Source organism: Hypomesus nipponensis, chromosome 2 (genome assembly GCF_054491055.1).
Source record: "Hypomesus nipponensis isolate SF chromosome 2, ASM5449105v1, whole genome shotgun sequence".
In the NCBI taxonomy this organism is placed as follows: Eukaryota; Metazoa; Chordata; class Actinopteri; order Osmeriformes; family Osmeridae; genus Hypomesus; species Hypomesus nipponensis.
The window spans coordinates 4,537,015-4,557,058 of NC_140362.1; the positions used below are offsets into that span (position 1 = coordinate 4,537,015).

Consider the following 20,044-nt stretch of genomic DNA (forward strand, 5'->3'; position numbering starts at 1 on the left):
CTTTGTCCAGACCAAAGAACTACACCTCCCTTGTGCTTTGTATGCTAATTGCCGTCAGCCATTTTGTGCTCTCATACCTCCGGGTTCTGAATCTCCTTTTCATCAGTGTCTGTGGATCAGCGTGTTGGGGTCTCTCCAAAAGAAACTGTCTCTATGGTCGAGGAGTTAGAGGCGGAGACAAGAGAGGTGACAGTTGAGGTGATTGAGCTACGAGAGCGGGGAGAGAGGCGTCCGTCTGAAATCGCACCGCCGTCGCCTCTGAGACCGATGGAAGACGATTGGTTTGTGTTACTGGATGTTGTTAGCCGAGAGCTAACACATGTAGCCCCAGGTACGACCATATGACCCTGCTGTGCTTCTTCCTGCCTCTAAAATAGTCACTGTCCGGTGCTTGCCGTTTAGCATCAGCGTTGTACAATAGCTGGATTGTGAAGATCCTGTTTCTTTGTATTAGCTGCACTGGTGGAGCCTGTCGCAGAAGACACTATCTCAACACTAACTGAGGTGAACGTCATTGAGAGACAAGAGGAGAGAACAGAAGTTGTACCGCAACAGAGAGAAATACCGCAAGAGCAGGCCAGGCCAGAAATGATCCATCCACAACCAGTGAGAGAGATAGAAGATGACTGGTTTGTGCTAGTGGATGTGATTCCAAGAGAACCATCATATGTACCTCCAGGTATTATTATATTACTATGCTTTGCATGGCTCCAAAACAGAAGCTACGTGCCTTCTATGCTAATGCTCCTCAGTTGCCCCCGTGTCGTGTATAAGGATTCTAATTCTCTGTGCACTAGTTGCTTCGGTGGAGCGTGTCACAGAAGAAACCATCTCTAGGGTGGTTGAAGAGAGGAGAGAAGTTGTGGTTAAAGAGATCAAGTTACAAGAAGAGGACACACTTGTTCTAGAAACGACCCGGTCACAGCCAGTGGTAGAGAGAGATGACTACTGGTTTGAATTGGTGGATGTTGTTCCTGAGGAACCGGTTTATGTACCTCCAGGTATAATTACCATAATCCCTTGCTCTGCCTCGCCATTCACCAGAACACCAGTTGTCTGTGCTTGTGCTCATTGCTGTCAGCCCATTGCCTGTCTTTGATGGATCCTTGTCTCTGCTCATCAGTAGTGCTTCTTGAGAGGCCTGTTCAGGTGATCGAGTCCACCGCGACTGAGTCTAGAGAGGAGAGGATGGAGGTTGGAGTTGGGATGATTATGGTACAAGTGGAAAATCATCCACCACCAACCGTTGTGGAGCAGACTCAACTGCAGCCAATCGGAGAGAGAGATGATGACTGGTTCGTCCTGTTGGATGTGGTTCCCAGAGAACGGATTGTCGTACCTCCAGGTATCTCTCACCTTCCAGTATCTAAAGCAATGCTTTCCATCCCGATTCTCAACATGATGAACTTAACCCATCACCTCAAGTCTCCAAAGCATAACCAGTGTGTGTGTGTGTGTGTGTGTGTGTGTGTGTGTGTGTGTGTGTGTGTGTGTGTGTGTGTGTGTGGCCTGCTGACTAACAGAATACAGAAGTCTGACGTTTTGTTCATGCCTCTGTTTAGTCGTTCCTGAGGAACGCGTTGAGGTCTCTCGAGTTGTGACTGAGACCGTCTCCTTGGTGGAGACTGTCACCATAGAGAAGAGAATACAGAAGAAGGTGCAAATTGTAGACGAGAGCTTCCAAACGGAGTCTCCACCAGTCCAGAGGTCTCCCCCATCTGAGAGGAGGGAAGGAGACGACTGGTTTGTTCTGTTTGAGGCTGTCCGCGACGAACCAACTGTGGTCCCACCAGGTAACATTTGCTAATACAACGGAGCTTATTGCAAAACACGGGTCTCGTTCACCCGGTTTGGGAAAAACAGTACTGTCTCCTTATCTCCAAACCCAAGCATCTATAACTAGATCTTTATGGCTCAAATGTGACAAATCAGCATACCGGTTTTCCCTAGCGAGCAGCCTAGCAACAACCCTACATTTCGCCCTGCCGTCTCTGAAGGCTTTTCTCTTCCTTGTTTACCAGTTGGTCTGGATGAGCTTGTTGTCATGTCAACCATAGAACCAGAACCAAGAGTAGCCACGGTAGAAGTGGAGAGATTACCTCAAGAGACTGTGGCACCTCCTCTGGCCCAGCCCCAGGAGACTGGACCACCGCAGCCACTGAGAGAGCTGGAGGATGACTGGTTTGTGCTACTGGATGTTGCACCTAAAGTATCAGGTATTCTACAGTTCAACGCTTCCCCCCCAATTGGCCTCCAGTAAATTGGCGTGATCTTAGCATCTGAGGTTCATGAAAAGCTTGTGGCAACATTACTCCTGGCTCGCTTGCTGTTGTGGTTTTGCCATGTTTCAGATAAGTTGATTGTTGTCGTTTTTTGAAGCCGTTGCACCAGCGGTGGTTCCAGCTGTAGTGAGTGTCCAGCATGAGGTGGGGCCAGTAGACCTAAAGCCAATCAGGAGAGTGCAGATAGCGGAAGAGACCATTCAGCTGGAGCAGAGGGTTGTATCCCAATCAACACCTACAGAAGTGGAGGACGATTGGTTTATCCTGTTGGACCGTGTTCCCGTGGAGACGATGACCTTTGTCCCAGGTGCTAGGATTTGACTTCCATTTGTTTTCTTCGGCGATTCACCTTGTCTCTTTTCCTCAGCAACACTAATCAGTTATACCTTCGCAGCAGCACGAGAGGTTGTGGAGGAGAGAACGTTGGTGATTGAGGAGACTGAGTGGAAGGAGGAGAGGGTGCTGGTGGCCGCGGAAAGCTATCAGCCTGAGGTCGTGGCGGTGCAGAGAACAGCACCTGTAGAAAGAGAGGAGGGAGATGATTGGTTTGTGCTCTTCGAAGCTATCCGCGAGGAACCTCCTAAGATTCCTAAAGGTACCTCCCATTATCCCAAAGTTGACTGTGGCTCTCATGTATGGTTATATTGCCTTAAGACATTGTCTCAAATGTTCTAATCAAATACAAATGTATTATTCAGTTTAAATATCAACACCCCGAAACCCAATCCACCCCCAAAGTCTTTTCATGAAAGCAGCATTTTGAATCTTCGTCAGCAGCACATCTGTTCTTCAGAATGGTTCAGTCTGACCTTGCCGTTTCTGTGTCAGTGAGTGAAGTCAGACCTGGCTATACTGCCGGAGTTCGAACCCCAGAGCCGCGAGTGTGGGAGACTGTCACCACAGTAGAGGAGATACCGCAGGAGATACCCACACAGAGGCTGCCTCAGCCCCAGAGGGATGTGGAAGATGATTGGTTTATCTTGCTGGAAGTTGCCCTTGGAGAATCAGGTATTCCTAGAGAATATACCCTCAGAATCCTTCCCGATCAGTCGGCTCCACATGGAAACCATGAGAACATTCTAAGCCCTGTCATCCCGTAATAAAAACTAAGTATGAATGATGGTGACTAGATATATTGTATTCTTCATCATTTGTTTAACATGTACCATATCATTCATATCCACTGATTCCTCCACTGAGAATTGTTTGTTTTGTGTCCAATAGCTGTACAAAAGCGCTTGCAGATTTTCCCAGACCATCCACCTATGGTCAAAGCTGCAACCATAGAGCCCAGACCTATAGCGCTTGATGAGAAAAGACCGATGTTTGAGAAGAGAATTCTGGAGGAAAGGCAGCCACAAGCACAGAGAGAGGTGGTGGATGACTGGTTTGTTTTGCTGGATGTTGACTCAGGTACCCAACTCTCTTGAGTTTGTTGTGACCATTGCTTTGCTGCGAAATAACACAAAAACGATCGTAAGCTAAACATTAAAACCAAAACATCTAAATTGGTCTTCTGAATTATTCTTCAGCATGAATGATTCCCATGACCTTTTTGGGTGAATGCTTTGCCCTGCTTATTGCAGAACTGTTGAATTTATTTTTAGCCTGCCGTAGGAACATTGACTCACCACACTCAAGCTTGTGCTAATTAACTCAGTGGGTCAGGACAATTTCTCGGCGTGCGTCCGTGGTTGAGACAGAAGTGCTGACCATGCCGTGTTGCTCACCCAACTGTGGGCACCTGCTTCCAGCTCACTCCTTCCTCCACTCGCTAGCCTCTCTCAAACAGAACGTTCCGGCGCCTGTGAGGCCCAGAAGGTACAGTATGCTTCCGCGGGCCCCGTATGTGCGCTCAGGGGGTCCGACATGAGGTAAGATGTCGCGACCGCCCGTCTGTTTGTGCGCGCGCTCAAACCCGGCCGACCGACCCCGCCGGCCAGTGGGTCGGGGACAGCCCCAACGCTCGTGGACTGCCCCCTCCCCCGCCGCCCCAACGCTGCCTCTCCAGATCTCCACCCTCACCCCTCTCTCCGTCTCTCTGTCCCCCAGGGGTGAGCACCCAGCGAGGCGCCCGCCCCGTCAGCGCCCCGGTCTTCTCCCAGGCCGCCCTGATGGAGGCCGGCATCCCCATGGCCCCGCTGGAGCAGCCGCACACCTCCACCCCCATCAGCAGGCCCGGGCGCCCGGAGGACCGCAAGCTGGAGGTCACCGTGGAGGCCGTGGAGCCTTCCAAACCAGACGGCGAGGTCAAGGTACGGCAGCTGCGCCCCTTGGTGGATCGCACGTTCTCCCCCACATACACACTGGCCTGAAGAGTTCAAGCACCAATGACTATCCAATACAATTACTATCCAATAGAATTACTATCCAATAGAATTGGAGTGTAACCTAATGCTGTATAACTGTTATCTTTGCATGTTGAATATAGCGAATGGCCTACAGAGAGTATTTAGCGTGTAGCTACGAGTAAGAGTACTTTGGGGTAGGTTGGTTCCATCGTTTGATTCGTACAAAGGCAAGCGTGTCCACTTGCCAGTCTGTGGCTATCGCAAGGACTGCCCATTTCTGAGGGGTTTGAGTGTATCCCAGTCCTCTGTGTCTTAAGCCCAATTTATACTTCGCAGACACTTTTGAAAAGGTCGCCGACAGAAATGGCGTCACGGTCGACCCTTTTAACCGTCGCTTGAAAGTGTCGCCTACCAGGAGAAATTTCTACTGGCGCTGATGTCGTCACAGTGTGATTGGCTAGATAGACGGCACGCGTCGTTGACTGCATTGTTTTGAATTTTCAGAGAACACTCAACAGCTGTTTAAGATGGAAGGAATAAAGGAGAGATTGGCAGAGCAAGTTAGAACATATCCACACCTTTACAATGCCTCTCAAAAGTAGCCACAGCCATTTTCTCCGATCGATCACCTAGGCTACAAAGCGTAAACAATGTAACCATAGCTATGTGTTTGCCGAAGTATAAATGCAGCAGCCTGAGCGACACTTTTTTTTTTTTTATCGTCGGCGACCATTTCAAAAGTGTCGGCGACATCAGTATTAGGCTTGTGTGACCTGTCTCTCTTGCTGCTGTAGACAGCAGCGGCGAGGCAGCAGAGCGAGGCCGTCTCCACGGTGACGGCCCCCACCAATGGGGAGATTTGGCCTCAGGTTAGTGTCAGATACCTCAGAGCTAGCGTGCAGCCGGCGGCTAGAAGCTAGCGGAGGATGCTAACGTCGTGTGTCCTTCTCTCCCCTCTTCGCCCCCGGGGGAACGCTAGTCTGAGGAGACGAGCACGGAGCAGGTTCGAATGCGCAAGGTCAGATACCGCAGTCCTGGCTGTGCTTTAGTTCCATCGTGTCTCCATCCGCTCATCCTGACACGACTCCTCCTGTCCATCCGTCAGACTAATCTTCACCCCCTCCTCTCCCCCCCCCACCCCCCCTCGCCGTGTAGAAAAACCATTAGAACAATGCTTCGTGTTTGTAAGGCACAGGAAGTGACTTAAGCCTGTGTTTAATTATTTTTGGTAGAGGTTTTCGAAATGGGTCATTGCACGTTTGAAAACCATGGAACGTCCGTTGAACACATGACTGGTTTAAGGTTTTGAACTGTTGTAGATGACGACTAATGTTTATCTCCAGAGGGCTGTCACTGTCACCACTGCACTCTTCTGAATGCCGTCTTGACACCGACTGTAGTTATAGGTCACCGGGTCACCTGCCTCGCTCACCCAGGGTTCCTTCCTGTTCTCTGGGGGCCCCCTGGGGGGCCCCTGAGGCCCCTGCATGCAGACACCTCGACTCTACTCTACTCTAGTGCATGTCTGTGTGCTAAACAGTAACCATGCATGTCCAGGTTGGGACACACTGTCGTGTCACACATGGAAATCTCTGAAACCCACCCTTTGTTCTGTTTGTTCTGTTTGTCCTTTCGTTTTTCACAGAAAAGAGCTAGGAGAATTGAGGGTGACTCAATTTATATCAGACATAGCCTTTTAATGTTGGAGGTTGGTATCCTTCGAGATCTCTGCTCCTCGCGCCATGTTTTCCTGCTCTGTCTCAATGGCTGCTGTGCAGTATGCTTTGCATGTGGCCCGATTCTCACTTTTGACACTGGTCTCCTTGATTTTGCTATTAGATTGATTCGGCCGCATAACCTATCATTTCGTTTTGTGCGTGGCGCCATTAACTTCTAACATGGCTACTTGTTTCAGGGGAACGTTTTTGAGCTGCTTGCAAAGTATATGATTGGGATTGTGGTCTTGTACACGATGTATCCATCTAGCACCATAAACAAGCTGTCATTCTACGGCAGTGGCATCGTTAGGTCCCGTTAAGATCCTTTATCTCCCGGCTCGGCTGAATGAATGGGCAAGGGCATGGCTTAAAAAGCCTCATCGTTGACTTTTGAAAGCCTTTCCTGTGCAGGTTCCGCACCAGTATGCAAGGTGAATGGGCTCCATTCTGAAACTGTCGAGCTGGTCTGTTCGTTTAGCCTGCCTGCTCTTCCCCCCTCCCCCCTCTCCCCCCCCACCCCCCTGCCATCCCATCAGCAGCACATCTCATCATTACTCCCAGCCCGGCGGTAAACCTTTCACACTGCCCGGTATACTCTCCAGACTAGGCCCAGCATTATGTGCCTCTAAACCCTGGGCTTGAGGTTAGCCCCAGCGCTATAAATGAGACAAGCCCGGATGGTGTTTTTGCCCAGTCATATATTTCTGCAGTTTAATGAATAAGTTATGACGGTCACCCCTCCCATGCTGCTGTTACTGCTGCTGCTGCTTGTCACGTCTCCATCCCCATTAGCCCCGGCCTCAGAGGGGTCATGTCTGCTAACTTCACCTGTCATTCTCTGTGATGTGTATGCTGTATCTTGTCAATTGTCTGCCAGCTCTGATGCTACATGTTTATGCGCCCACAACGATCTATCCGGAAGCAAATCCAGCTGTGAATCTGTTTTTATAATCAATGTGAATCAACTCCCCCCCCCCCCCCGCCCCCCCTGTATTTCCCTAGTTCCACCGAACCACTGCATATTGCCTCATGATCCCCCCCCCCCCCCCTTTAGAGCTCACTAAACATACGCTCCGTCATTGCAGTAGCACTGAGAAGAAGACAGCAGTGTCCTTCCCTGCTCTTGCTCTCTATGAAGGCCTTAATCTGGCCTTCCATACCTGGAAGAGCCCAGCCCAGCCCAGCCCTGCTCTAACACTAGCTTCAACAGGCATCAACCAGCAAAGTTACTTCCCTGCTGCTTTGTCCAAATTAGCCAGTCTAATCATTAATCAAACATACTGTATATATATATATATATATATATATATATATATATATATATTTGTGTGTGTATATACATATATACATATACACACACACAGATATATGTAAATATACAAACGATGTGTTCTGAAAGTCTGACCTTAGTTTTTTCTGTCTCTGTGTTCTCCCACTGCTAACCCGTCTGTCATCCGTCCTCACACCTGTGCTCCCAACCTCCCCCTCCCTTCTTCCGCTCCTTCTCCTCCTTTTTGCCATCCCTCCTTTGTTTGACTGCCCTGCCCCCGCCCTCCCTCCTCTCTCTCTCTCTCTCTCTCTCTCTCTCTCTCTCTCTCTCTCTCTCTCTCTCTCTCTCTCTCTCTCTCTCTCTGTCTCTCTCTCTGTCTCTCTGTCTGTCTCTCTGTCTGTCTCTCTGTCTCTCTCTCTGTCTGTCTCTCTGTCTCTCTCTCTGTCTCTCTCTCTGTCTCTCTCTCTGTCTCTCTCTCTGTCTCTGTCTCTCTCTCTCTGTCTCTTTCTCTCTCCCCCTCCTCTGTGCAGGAGTTTGAGAAGCCCCAGGAGGACCTGCTGAGGCACCACGCCAGCATCAGCGAGCTGAAGAGGAACTTCATGCAGTCTGTCCCCGAGCAGCGCCCCAGCGAGTGGGACAAGCGCCTGTCCACCCACTCCCCCTTCCGGAGCGCGGGCGTCAACGGCCAGTCCCTGGCCGGCGCAGACGGGGTGAGTCTGACCCTCCACCCTCTGGACCCACGAGCGTTCCTCAGGCCATTTTCACTTCAGAGTCAATTTTCAGTTTTGTTTTGTGTCAGCCCCTGAGTTTCTGGTAAAGCACACACGTCCCGGTATCACATCACGGTATCTCTATACCCGGGTGGATGTGATGGGTTGAATACCAAAGACTGCACTGGCCCCTCGTGATGGCTGTCACTCCTGCTTGAGTCTGTGTGCGGTGCTCTCGTTTGGACGGACCAAGCGAGGGCGGCACATGACCACGTTTTGTTTCTTCTCTGTCTGTATGTTTTGTGGCCCAGTCGTTCTCGGGAGCCCGGCTTTTAGATTTGTCAGCATGTGCATCATTAACACGTGCACGTCGGACGTTCATGTGGTTTCGGCATGTGACACACGGCAGGTGCATGTCTATAGAATGCTGCTGAACGGACTGAGAAGCTTCTTTCGAAGGGTCGGGATGCTAGAGGTGCCTCTGCACCTGCTACTACCCATTGAGTCGCCGAGTTAGCTTCATGTAGCTGGATACTTCCTCCTCCTCCTCCTTCCTGTAGGAAGTCCAGCCCTGTAGCCGCCTCCTCGCTGGTTGTTTCTGAGCCTCAACCTAACGTTCCACGCATGGTGGACAGACAACCTTGACCTTGCATGACCTGCAGATGAGCCCCCCTCCCCAGCCTCTGTACGTTTTCCCAAGGAGGAGAGGGGAGGCCGACCGGTGTGCTTATACTCTCTTCTCTTCCTTGTCTATCAAGCTTTGTCACCTGCTCTCCCCATTCCCTCTTCATCTCTCCCCCCTGCCCCCCACACGCTCCCCTGCCTCCTTGCCTGATGCCTCGATGCCCTGCCCTGGCCCTCGGTCCCCAGGCCTGCCCTCCGTCCTCCCCCCTCGTTAGGAGTGTGGAAGGAGCCACTCGTTCTCAGCCGCCTCGTGGGGTCCGTGTACACCCCCAGCTCTCCCTCTCCTAACACCAGCCCACACAGGCATGCGCCGCACGCGTAAGACATCGCCGACACTCGAATCCAAACTGATACGGGTAGACCTCAACCAGTTATTAGCATGCTCTGTTGTAGCCGCTTAGCTATCTCCATACCGAGCTGTGTAATGACACCGAGACCCAAATTACATTCGTGCCTATCCATTGACAACCTCCCCTTTAAAAGCCCAAGTGCGCATGGTTTTTGGTATGCTTGGGAGTGGTTGGATGAGCTACTGTTGACAGTCTGAAGAACGGGTGCCTCTGCGCATAGCAGGTTTAGGAGGTGCATACAAGACACTGTCGGCAGGCGCACAAAAGAAGAACGGACGTACGGGCTTTCACCGCTGTCATTTCAAGCATTTCCAACTGTCATCTCTCTCCCCTCGCTTTTTCTTCTCCACCTCCCCTCCTCTCCTACCCCCCCCCCCCCCCCCCCCTTCAGTTTGTGTTCCGCCTCCCTCGCGGGCCTCTCCTCGACTTCTACTCCAAGCGCAGCTGAGTGGGGGCGGGGCCTGTCCCGACCGGCAGGACCAGAGGGGGCGTGGCCTACCCTGTCATCTGCCCATCAACTTCCTCCTTCTCCTTCCTCCCCTCTTCTGCAACGTCACCGCTGCACCCTTCCCCCACTTCATCCTCATCCTCTGTCCTGGTGAAGCGGCCTGGTTCTGGCTCTGGAGTCACACCTTCGCTCACGGGGTTTTCCCCCCAGCTGTGACGGACTTGTGCTAGTCTGAAGGACTCCGTACGACCAAAAACCCCGCTCTGCTCTTAATTCTTTATTTTTTCACGATCTGGACTTTATTATTTTGAGTTGTCTGACAATGATGTTGTCACAATTGACTTTTCTACTGGACAGTTTACCAACAAAAAAAAACATTTTTTGGGTGCAGGTGTCAATTGCAGTACATGGTTTTTGTACACACAATCCATCAGACGTGCCAATTGTCTCACCTTTTCTTCCTTAATGTGGTTAACACGTGATTGGTGGCATGACCAGTAACACTGTGATTTGTCTGGAACTCATTTGAATGAACATTCAGAATCACGTTGTGTATTTCAATATGTTGAGCGTCACCTACAATCATATAATGTGGCACCCAAACCTCACAAGACTAGGTTAGGCAATACATTTGCAAAGAAGAACTTGCTAAAATGATCCAATATAAGTCACTGTGAGGACGCATTTGATACCTATTCAGTATTCACTAGTAGTTATTATTGAAAGAAAACATATCACTTTTATCATCTTGTTGCATGACCTTTTAACAATCAAATTTGACCAACATAATAAAGACCTTTCAGGTGAACATGACAACATTTGCTTCTTTTGAAAGAAGCTGTCTGTATAAAACTTTGAAAGAAGCTGTCTGCATAAAACAATCTGTCCGGCTATGTTGAACAACTGTCTACATTGGAAAGGCTTGGATTGTGTACCGCTCTGCTCTGTCAATTTTCCCATCGACATCATCCAACGTGAATCTCACCTTCTCATACTCGCATGCACCCACACACACTGATTACCTGTATGTGTGTGTGTGTGTGTGTTTCTTTTAGAGTGTATGCTTTACCCCTGTAAGGGATGAGTCCCCCACTAGGGCAGGGCAGGAGGCCGGCCTCAGTGTGGGGGGGGCTCTTCACCCCGACCCCAACGTGACCCCAAACGCCGGTGGGCCTTACGGGGCTCAGTCCCGCAATGCACCTGAAGGGGCGGAGTCGGGGGAGGAGGACGAGGGTGTGGTTTCTGGGAACAACCTGGTGCCCATCGTTGAGGTGGAACTGGCCCGGCTCCACAACCCCTATCAGCCCTCCTGCCCAGCCCTGGAGGAAGTGGAGGAGGAGGAGGTGGTGGAGGATGAGGAGGGGGAGGAGGATACAGACCCCAGCCTGGAGCAGTCTGTCCAGATAGCCGGGGCCTCTCATGCCTCCTATTTCGTGGGCGGTGGTCCCCAGGTCATTCGCTGTTTCAAGGTAGCCCCCTCCGCCCGTCAAAGCGCTGGTGATGCTCAGCTCAGCTCCGCTTGGCCTCGGTCGGGTTCACTTGGTGGCTTCCTCCTCCCCTGCACCTTGGCTAGACCCAGCAGGGCAAGGCTGGGGCCAAACCCTCTGGACGAATCTTCGGTCCGGGCACGGGTCTGCGGTCAGCAGCATGGGTGAACTATTACAGCATGCTGCAGAGAGTGCGCACGCTGTGCGGCGAGTACTGTCAACTCAGGTGATGGGCTTCTATGCTATTGGAGACTCCTTTACCACTTCTCTATCTCACACGTTCTCAGGAGTGAAAGTAGTTTTAATGTCTTGGTGGTACTACGATACAGGTTTAATGCGCGCGCGCCGAAAATTTCACTTAGCCGAATTATTTATTATTTATTTGTTTATTTACTGTATTATAGTATACTTATCAAGCATTCACTAGGACTTCTTATCACTTTAATATCACTCTTTAACCCACCTGTATCTGTTTTTGATTATGAATAAATTGCAAACACTTAATCTCAACAATTAATTTTTTAGCTGAATAGTTAGAACAGAACAGTGGAACAGAACAGAAAAGGTAAAAGCATAATTCCGCTTCATGATTACTGCCGACCGACGAGGTTTTGTATTTTGCCAACAGAACAGATCATGAGAGGGGCCCCTTGAGGGGGATCCCGATAACAGTGTCATTGCACTTTACTGCATTGACTATCAAAGGGGCGCTCACACAGTTTGTCGTTGCATTTTATTCTGAACCAGTCGTTGTCTAGGGGCCTCAAGCCAGCTCGGCGCCTCAAGCAATTGCTGGTTTTGCTTGCCTTGTCGCGACGGGCCTGTGCGTGTGTCGTAATTTCTTACCGGTACGGCGTGCCGGGAAGACATTTCTTACTGGTACGGCGTACCGGCCAGTACCGGCTTACTTTCACCCCTGCATGTTCTACTCGCCTCACTCTCTCACTCCCTCTCTTTCACACTGATTTGGGACTGGAATCATTTTCAGACTTTTTTTGTGGGAAGGGCTTTCCCCCCCTGTTCCTCTCTTGCCCTCTGGTGGTGGGTGGTGTGAAGTGTTTTCGGCATGGCACTCACGGTAGCCTTTCGAGACCTTTCTGGGATCGAATCAACAAATGGATAAATGAAGTGGTGGTGGTGGAGGGGGATGATTTTGGTGCATGTGGAGGGTTTTTACCGATGACTGGGCTGGAGGGATGAGTGTGTGTGTGTGTTGAACGGGGAGGGGGAGAGCTGCTGGAGATCCTGTAAGACCCCCCCCCTCCCCTGGGTGTGTTCCCCTCCACAGCCCCCCCTGGTGCAGACGCACACAGTCACCATCTCAGACTCGTCCAACTCCCTCCTCGCTGGCACCACCACCAGGGACGTCCCCATTGTCCAGACCCAGAGCAAGACTATCACCTATGAGTCTGCACAGGTAGGGGCTCCATGGCCCGGCTCTCCCACACCCCCACCCTGGACACTTCCCAACAGCCCAACCTCTGCTGTGGCTCCTGGTTCCTCTTACTGTGAGGAGGTCAGCAATGCTGGCCTGGCTAAAGATCAGTCCAGTCTAGGACGATTGGACTAGGAAGCTGAGGTTGGCCCGGAGGACGTTTCTGGTTCGGGAGGGTGGTACTCGTCCGTAACTCCGGGTCTTTCCCCCTCCCTCTCAGGTGGCGACTGATGGGATCGACGGGGACAAAGATGGGGTGTCCCTGGCCAGCATGCAGACCATCACCTCAGACACCACCAGTGGCACCACGGTCACCACCACAACCACCCACATCTCCAAGGTAAGGAACACTCTAATCTCCATAAAAAAACACCTTTCTTCTCCTCGTGGCATTGGTCTGACATCCTGCATGGGGATGTGTTCTCTGCTCTGCCTCAGGTGGTGAAGGGTGGCTCTTCAGAGACCCGCGTGGAGAAGAGAATCGTCATCACGGCAGACTCGGAGACAGTGGACCAAGAGCAGGTACGCTGGTGAACATCAGGTCTGACGCGAAGAACCCCGACCGTTAATCTGTGGACGCGGAGGACCGTGAGGTCTTTGACGTGAATTGTCGTCGGACGTATCTGACGGTTCTTGGTTGTAACTGATTCTTCCTTTGTGTGTTGTAGGGTAGTGACGTGGGAGCGGACTGCATGTGATCTGACTCCCTGTCACCTGGCCTTGCTTTCAACTGCCCCCCCCACCCCCTTACCTCCAGCTTCTGTGAGCAGAGCCCCCCCCACCCCCCCAGCCCCCCCACCCTCTCAGGCCTCACAGTAGACAAGCCCTATGGATCTGATACAAACCAAGCCGGCCACCTTGAGAGGGAGAAGAAACTCGTCATTGTCACCCAGAAACAGCCGGCGCCACACTGTCTCTGACAGGCAAGAGCTTGAGCCCTTGGAGGCGAAGACCTCCACACTTGTGTGGAGCGTCATGATTGCCGTTGAACCCTTTGTTTCCACGGTGCTGTCCTGTGTGTGTTCTGAAAGGTTTTTTTTTCCAGAACTCGCGCGTGGCTTCTTGTTTACTCTGACCACTCGTCTCATATCTTCAGTCTGGTGTATAAAACACCATTTTAACTTTTTTTTATTTTGTAGATGGAAAAAAGTTTAAAGATGATTCTGTCCCTTTTTGGTTAAAAAATGCTTATTAACACCATCTTGTCCATTGGTTTTCACGTCTTTTGTCAGTACTTCTAGACATTTTACTGGCTGGTTTTATATTAAAAGCAATCTTTGGGGGGGGCTTATAAGTAATGATAGTACTTGAATTGAAATAACCGTATTTCAATACACAGGGTTGTTTATAAGGGAACTCCTTCCTTGTTTACATGTTTACTATGATTAATGAGCAGTTAGGACTTCTATTCAAATGATATACCTCACCATGAAGTATTGAACTGAGGTGTTTCATACTTAAATCTGGACTGCAGTTTGGCTTAGTTCTCTGCTCAGGTCAAATACTAATAAAATATTTTGTCTCTTCCACAACCAGCCAAGTAAACAGATGTACTGTACTAATAGTACACCTTTTTTGTAAACTTTCGATTGAAATCTATTTTAAAATGCTACTCTATTTTATAGGATTAATGCTTTTATAGTATTTGTACAAAATGAGGTTTTTAAGTTATTGAAGTCCGTCCACTCTATTATAGGTTAACATCTCACCTTTTCTTGGTTTTGTACACCTTAAAAATGGCGTGGCCCATTTTCCATGACATGCCCTTATTGTTCCTTCACTTCTTCTTTTAATGCATTGTTGAGTACAAAAGACAGCTCCCTGTTAGTCCGCTGTCGGTAGAATTGACCCCCCCTTTTTGTTCTCTTTGCTTTCAAATCGTGATTGATTTGCAAAGTTGTTGTTGTTGAACAAGCTTCGGTGTTTGTATCTCAGGTTTTGTTCGTTCTTTCTTTACAGTGAGACAAAAGACCTCTTGTATGATTGTATGAAGAATGTCCAGACACAGCATCTATATCCATCCCTACTATTGATGTACATTCTTGCCCAGCCAATGGGAACAATGTGAAGCTAGCTCAGATCTGTTATACAATAATGGTCTGTTTTTAAAGATGTATTTATCAAAGGCAGCTGTTTCAGTGTATGTGGCATTTCTTTCATAGGGGTGTATCTTTTGTCTTTTGTACATGTGCTACCATAATTTATTTGTAAAGTAGGGACTGTTTCCTGTGATTCTACGTACATTGATGTTTTAATTCCAGTCTGTTTTCAGGCTTTTATCAGAGTTATCACAATGTTGTTCACAATTGCATTCATTATCAACCAAGTTTGTAATGCTTTCTTACCACTTTAGAAAATAGACTATTCTATCACTTGCTGTGTTCAATCCTTTTGTAGAGCAAATAATGTTAAATGTAAGTCCCCCTGGAGACGACCCATTTGGTAGCGTACTTTCTTACCCTCTGAAGAATATTTTGGTGGTTTAGCTGAAGGGAATGTGAGTCTTTGGAACAGAGCAACGCTGTAGTTTTTAGAACTCGAACATATTCATGCTTTCCTGTGACTTATCCATGCTTTTTTAAGAAAAAAAAATCTAAACTTGAAAAAATAAATCGGAATTAATTATAAAGGTATTGCATTGTGTATGATTTGGAGCACTGCAGTGGACCAAGGAAATGACACTAAACATAAGAAACAAAACAGTTTATTGAAGTTTAGTTTGCTGTCTCACTTTAAGACAAGAGCATGAATACCTAAGACAGCATCAAATACCATTGATTGATTGAAAATAAATCTTTTCAAATGTACTTTTAACAAGCTGCAGACAGAGAAAAAGGGTGTATTGTGTAAAATGGCATCCGTAGGTATGTATTAAGTTACATAAAATATTTGAACAGATCAATCTAAACATAGCAATTGTTTAAACCCCTTGATGAGTGGAGAACCAATGAGACTAGTCCTGGGTGTTTTTTCCCCCTCCTCTGAGACCGCTTACCAAACACACTAACACCAATCAAATACATTGTCTTCACCCTGAGAAAATGTCTTGTGCACCTTTCAGCATGACCGCAATCTGCAAGCATCTGAAAATTACCTTTACATTTAACTTGGTGTCTAAAGTGCAGCTCAAAATGAACTCATAAGGACTGATTGATTGCCGGTTGTTTTCAGCAATCTTTTCAAACCTGGAGTCGGTAAATTATTACTGATTTGTACAGATTAAACTCACTGAACCTCTTTATTCTTGCAACTATGTAAACCCCAGTAAGGATAAAGGATATGACATCAAACCAGATCTTTCCAGGGGGGTAGAGATTGTTCTAGAAGAGTGATGATTACAAGGAGACCCAGCCATCACACAGCACCATGAGAAACAGGAAGATGAATGACGTGTGTGTGTGTGTGTGTGTGTATCTAGTACCTATAGGTCATGGGTTACATATACAAGCCTTTATTGATCTACATAATCATTCAACCAAGTAACAATCAACATAGAAAATAAGTCTCCTCAGTGTCTTCATCGTCGGTCATGCTCAAGGTCTAGCGAATTGTCTTCACAGGACTTTTGAAGCTCGAGGCAGCCTGGAGCTGGAGTTGATAAGCCATAGGATGGATTTTGAAACCATATAACCTGCAAGTCAATCCACAAGTAAGACCACAGGAGACACAGGAACCGGTCATAAGCTACTTTGTAGAATGAACGCATTGGGGGGGGAGGGGGGAAATAAACTGGGCAAACCTGGGCACAAACTGGTTGGCAGGTCGTTTTGGCCGGTACTCTGGGTGCACCATAAACAGCATGTGGGGGAAGCCGGTGCCAAAGTAGGCCCCGTCTGTGTGGTGGTGCCTGGAGGACTTGGGGGTGTAAACATCCATGCACTTCGGACAGTACAGCTTCACCATGGCCTCCCCTGGAATATCTGACAGGCCTGGTGGACACACAAAGAGATCATGGCGGCAAACGTGTCCGAATGCTCGTTAATTCCATCAACAGGGAATGTTCTTTAACAGCCGGACAATCAAGTGGCACTTACCGATGGGAAGCATGGGTTGGTTTTCACAATAAACTCTGGGGCAATAGCCAAAATCCCCTTGTTGGTACTTCTCCAACTATAAAGTAACAGAAGTGTTCCTGAAAAACTGTACAGTGGGTCATTCGGCATCAACTTCACTAGCGGACTACATGCACTTTAGACAAGTCACCATCTGGGCGATGCCTCGGTTTGTGAGGATGTAGCGAGCATGGATGAGGCCATAGAGCATCTCAGCTGCCTGCTCGATCAGGTCGCTCTGGTTGGGGTTGTCCTCCAGCTCCTCATCTAAGAATCACACACGGCAATGTACGGGATTTTCAAGGCGACACGCGCCACCAAGGAAACCGCCACTCATGAATGTAAATCTTAATTGACTTCTAAATCGTATTTAATTCATGGTTTTTCTACCATGAGATAAACACAAAAAATACCCCCCCCCCCCAAAAAAAAAAAGGAAAAAAAGAAAAGCTGTTTAATTTCCTGGCGACCTCACCTGGCTCCAAGTCCAGAATCATGTCGAGAGCCTGGCGATAGTGGGGGACCTGCTCATTCAGTCCCGTCAGATTGAACTTGTCCTGAATGTAGTCTTCATCAACCTGGAGCATAAGACCAGTCATGCAGGTAAGTGATGGTAATTCTTTTGGAGTTTCACAGCAGCTGCACGCAGTTTACAGTCTTATGCCCACACATGCGACCTTGTTGCATAACAAGCTGAAAGGATTACTCATGTGTTAAAAATGAACGAAGTCAAGACAGTTAAGAATATACTTTTCAACTGGATAATAGTTTACTTCTACAACGATCCACAAGGCAATACTACTACTGCAAACAAGATGCAGTAAGCTAACTCCTTCATACATTTCATAAACTATTTCAATGATGGTGAACGATGCTGGAAAGCATTTGTGACTGACTACTACTGTACTGCTGAGCAGAAGGAGTCTCACAAACTGGGTTTAAACTAGAGAGAAGTATCCACCGTGCTGGAGACAGTGTAGTCTCAACTCTCACCTCACAGAAGAATTCATTCCCCCGCAGTCCGCAGAACCAGGAGATCCAGGACACCTCCTCTGAGCTGCTCATAATCCTGTGTGAAACGACAACAATTGCTAAACAATCGGCAACCACTCTAAATCAACCAACATACGTTATCATTATGTTCTCAACCCTAGTGCTAGCTAGCCAACACTTAAACTAACTTAGCTACACCAGGATAATAACTACACATGCCGATTTTCCCAAAATAATGACCCCGAGCGTACCGTGGAGTAAAACAGAAAATGAAGCAATATGCACTGTGATGATGCGTTACTGTAGCTAGCTAGCTAACCCTACGTGCCTGCTACTAGTACTAGTACAGTACGCCGACACGTCTAAACTTTTAAGTACAGTACATCAGCTACCAACCTAAAACACAATCATCTGCAGCATGAAGTTGGATAAAATAATAAAGCCACTCGACTTACCCTGTATTTGTTTTAAATATTTGTTACCTAGCTATCAAGAAAACTAGCTAACAATTTCTCTGCCTGCTGCTGCTGGTAGCAACTGTAAACAGACAGTTCTTCCGGGGCCCACGAAAAGAGCGTGGTTGAATTTCCGGTCAAAAACAGCACATGAACTACACTAGAATATTAACATTGCTGTCTCAAACATAACCTTTTAAAGATCATGGCCCATAGCCTAAATGTGAAAACACTGATATGGTTTGAAAGCAAACACAAATGTGTGAAGTTTGTTAATATGTTCAATAATTGTCGAAATATGTGACTAAATCATACTAAACAAAAGAAGGAACTATGAATGCAAAGACTATTCTGCTTAATGTTGCCTTTATGTTCCACCCAGAAAAGATACAAATGCCTAAAAATCTGAAAGATTCATCAGATAAGTATCCTGTCCATAACAGAAGGGCCGGTAACCCAAATTGATGGTTATCTTCATTCAGGAAAGAGGAGGACCTTTGAATCCACTCTGGACTTTCTTATGTTGAAAGTACCAATCAGTGAAATATTAGTAGCAATATTAAACTGCAGTCTTTAAATGGTAAACCTTTATTTTAAAAAGTATGTTATTTGAAAATTTGATATCCAAAGTGTGTTTAAACTAGGGAAGATCTGAAAAGGTCTTGCGTGGTGGTGGCCCAGGGTCTTGTCCTTCCTGTGGTTTAGCCATGCCTTCATACATCAAGATCCTTGAGAAGAGAATAGCGTTAATAATATTATCAGTTAATTAGTATGAATAATTAATTGTATCACTTTTAATGGACTGTGGTACAATTGATAATAGCATGATGTATGCAGAATAAGGAAGTCACAACAACAATATTTGAACTCACAGTCTCAGTATGGCGTTCCTCTTCCCCAACATCATATTCAGGAAGTCAGTGTAGCAGATAGTGTCTTTTGCACTCCCACAAACCTCTGACATCATCTTTTTAAGTTCCAAGTGAGTTTTGGCCACCCCTAGCTTCTCCAGCATGCGTTTCAGCCCCATCATGTCTGTCTCAAGAAGTAGACAGAAAGAGGGAGCAAAGACAGAGAGTCTTTTAAATATTATCCAGCCTTGAGTCTCTTCACTGTGAGTCTCAAATGACACAAATAGGACTCATAAAAATATGATCGAAATTACCAATATCTCCTTGGTCATTGAGATCAAACTCCATGTACTTATCTGTGAATGAATACAGTGCAACAGACTGAATTTGTTACATTTTTAAGAAACACATATCTATTGGTGCATATGAATAATGTCAGAGAGTTTGAATTCTCACTTTTAAACAACTCAAGCTTAGAGGCAAGTTCCTCCTCTTCTGCATATTTGGGATCTGAGAGGAAAGCCTTTCAGAGTGACAAAGAGAGTATCAAACCATAATGAAAACTTGACAATAGGTCTACTTTAAATATCAATTATCAAGCAAACCTCATTGGTCAAGTTTAATTTTTCCTCCTGTTGTGACTTTATAAATCCAAATGCTTTCCCTCCTGAAAAATTGAAAATGTCGGATTACATGTTTTATTTAATATTTCATGCTAACAACCTAGTTGTATTAGGTGCATTGTTCGATAAAACCAGCATTTTTGCTGAAAGCAGAGCAGTATATCACTCTCAACAAGTAACAGCATTGACAGAAACAGACAGACATTTTTTTTTACCTTGAAATTCTTTGGCCATTTCAGTTTTCTTCTTTTTGGTGATTTATATACAATTTGCAGCAAGCAGGGTATATGAGTGTTACTTCATGAACACTGAGTCAGAGTCAAAGAGGAGGAGGAAGTGCAGAACTCTAAAGTTAGCATGTGGTAAGTCACGTTGTTCCTCTCAGTGGTAATGTT

The 20,044-nt window shown here is 47.4% G+C and overlaps 3 protein-coding genes across 9 annotated transcripts in view; 1 reads left to right on the plus strand and 2 right to left on the minus strand.

The window, feature by feature from the left end:
* Positions 1-13,465, plus strand: part of LOC146300479 (uncharacterized) — a 33,213-nt gene extending 19,748 nt beyond the window's left edge. Inside the window, exons 17-35 of one of the 7 annotated variants that reach the window (XM_084702778.1) lie at positions 107-331; positions 455-679; positions 798-1,001; positions 1,124-1,345; positions 1,563-1,793; positions 2,022-2,216; positions 2,380-2,589; positions 2,677-2,877; positions 3,111-3,290; positions 3,507-3,695; positions 4,335-4,537; positions 5,368-5,442; positions 5,553-5,591; positions 6,219-6,281; positions 8,092-8,271; positions 12,529-12,657; positions 12,896-13,015; positions 13,114-13,197; positions 13,344-13,465. In XM_084702778.1, coding sequence (XP_084558904.1) covers positions 107-331; positions 455-679; positions 798-1,001; positions 1,124-1,345; positions 1,563-1,793; positions 2,022-2,216; positions 2,380-2,589; positions 2,677-2,877; positions 3,111-3,290; positions 3,507-3,695; positions 4,335-4,537; positions 5,368-5,442; positions 5,553-5,591; positions 6,219-6,281; positions 8,092-8,271; positions 12,529-12,657; positions 12,896-13,015; positions 13,114-13,197; positions 13,344-13,373 — 3,005 coding nt within the window. In that variant the 3' untranslated portion in view covers positions 13,374-13,465. Of the gene's footprint in view, positions 1-106; positions 332-454; positions 680-797; positions 1,002-1,123; positions 1,346-1,562; positions 1,794-2,021; positions 2,217-2,379; positions 2,590-2,676; positions 2,878-3,110; positions 3,291-3,506; positions 3,696-4,334; positions 4,538-5,367; positions 5,443-5,552; positions 5,592-6,218; positions 6,282-8,091; positions 8,272-9,696; positions 10,570-12,528; positions 12,658-12,895; positions 13,016-13,113; positions 13,198-13,343 lie in introns of those variants that run through there. The other 6 variants (XM_084702795.1, XM_084702787.1, XM_084702805.1 and 3 more) reach the window with 6 other exon arrangements.
* A 2,645-nt stretch (positions 13,466-16,110) lies between these two features.
* On the minus strand, positions 16,111-18,314 carry LOC146300480 (casein kinase II subunit beta). Its single transcript, XM_084702841.1, has 7 exons — positions 18,176-18,314; positions 17,721-17,796; positions 17,203-17,305; positions 16,879-16,994; positions 16,710-16,785; positions 16,415-16,604; positions 16,111-16,306 (listed from the first exon to the last, which is right to left on the minus strand). The coding sequence occupies exons 2-7, from the start codon at positions 17,790-17,792 to the stop codon at positions 16,216-16,218; spliced, it is 648 nt and encodes a 215-aa protein (XP_084558967.1). The 5' UTR covers positions 17,793-17,796; positions 18,176-18,314; the 3' UTR covers positions 16,111-16,215.
* Positions 18,315-18,744: 430 nt separating this feature from the next.
* On the minus strand, positions 18,745-19,995 carry LOC146300481 (allograft inflammatory factor 1-like). The gene is made up of 6 exons (XM_084702850.1): positions 19,865-19,995; positions 19,632-19,693; positions 19,483-19,549; positions 19,341-19,382; positions 19,048-19,210; positions 18,745-18,903 (listed from the first exon to the last, which is right to left on the minus strand). Exons 1-6 carry the CDS (start codon positions 19,881-19,883, stop codon positions 18,816-18,818), a joined length of 441 nt encoding a protein of 146 aa, XP_084558976.1. The 5' UTR covers positions 19,884-19,995; the 3' UTR covers positions 18,745-18,815.
* Positions 19,996-20,044: the final 49 nt, after the last annotated feature.

Bases quoted from the DNA above. Each gene is read 5' to 3' on its own strand.
- LOC146300480 (XM_084702841.1), bottom strand. From the start codon at position 17,792: ATGAGCAGCTCAGAGGAGGTGTCCTGGATCTCCTGGTTCTGCGGACTG. The intron at 17,306-17,720 runs GTGAGAGTTGAG...CTTATGCTCCAG, and splicing joins GGAATGAATTCTTCTGTGAG to GTTGATGAAGACTACATTCA. The intron at 16,995-17,202 runs GTGAGGTCGCCA...TGTGATTCTTAG, and splicing joins GATTCTGGACTTGGAGCCAG to ATGAGGAGCTGGAGGACAAC.
- LOC146300481 (XM_084702850.1), bottom strand. The intron at 19,383-19,482 runs GTGAGAATTCAA...ATTCATTCACAG, and splicing joins TAAGCTTGAGTTGTTTAAAA to ATAAGTACATGGAGTTTGAT. The intron at 18,904-19,047 runs GTGAGTTCAAAT...TCTCTTCTCAAG, and splicing joins AGGAACGCCATACTGAGACT to GATCTTGATGTATGAAGGCA.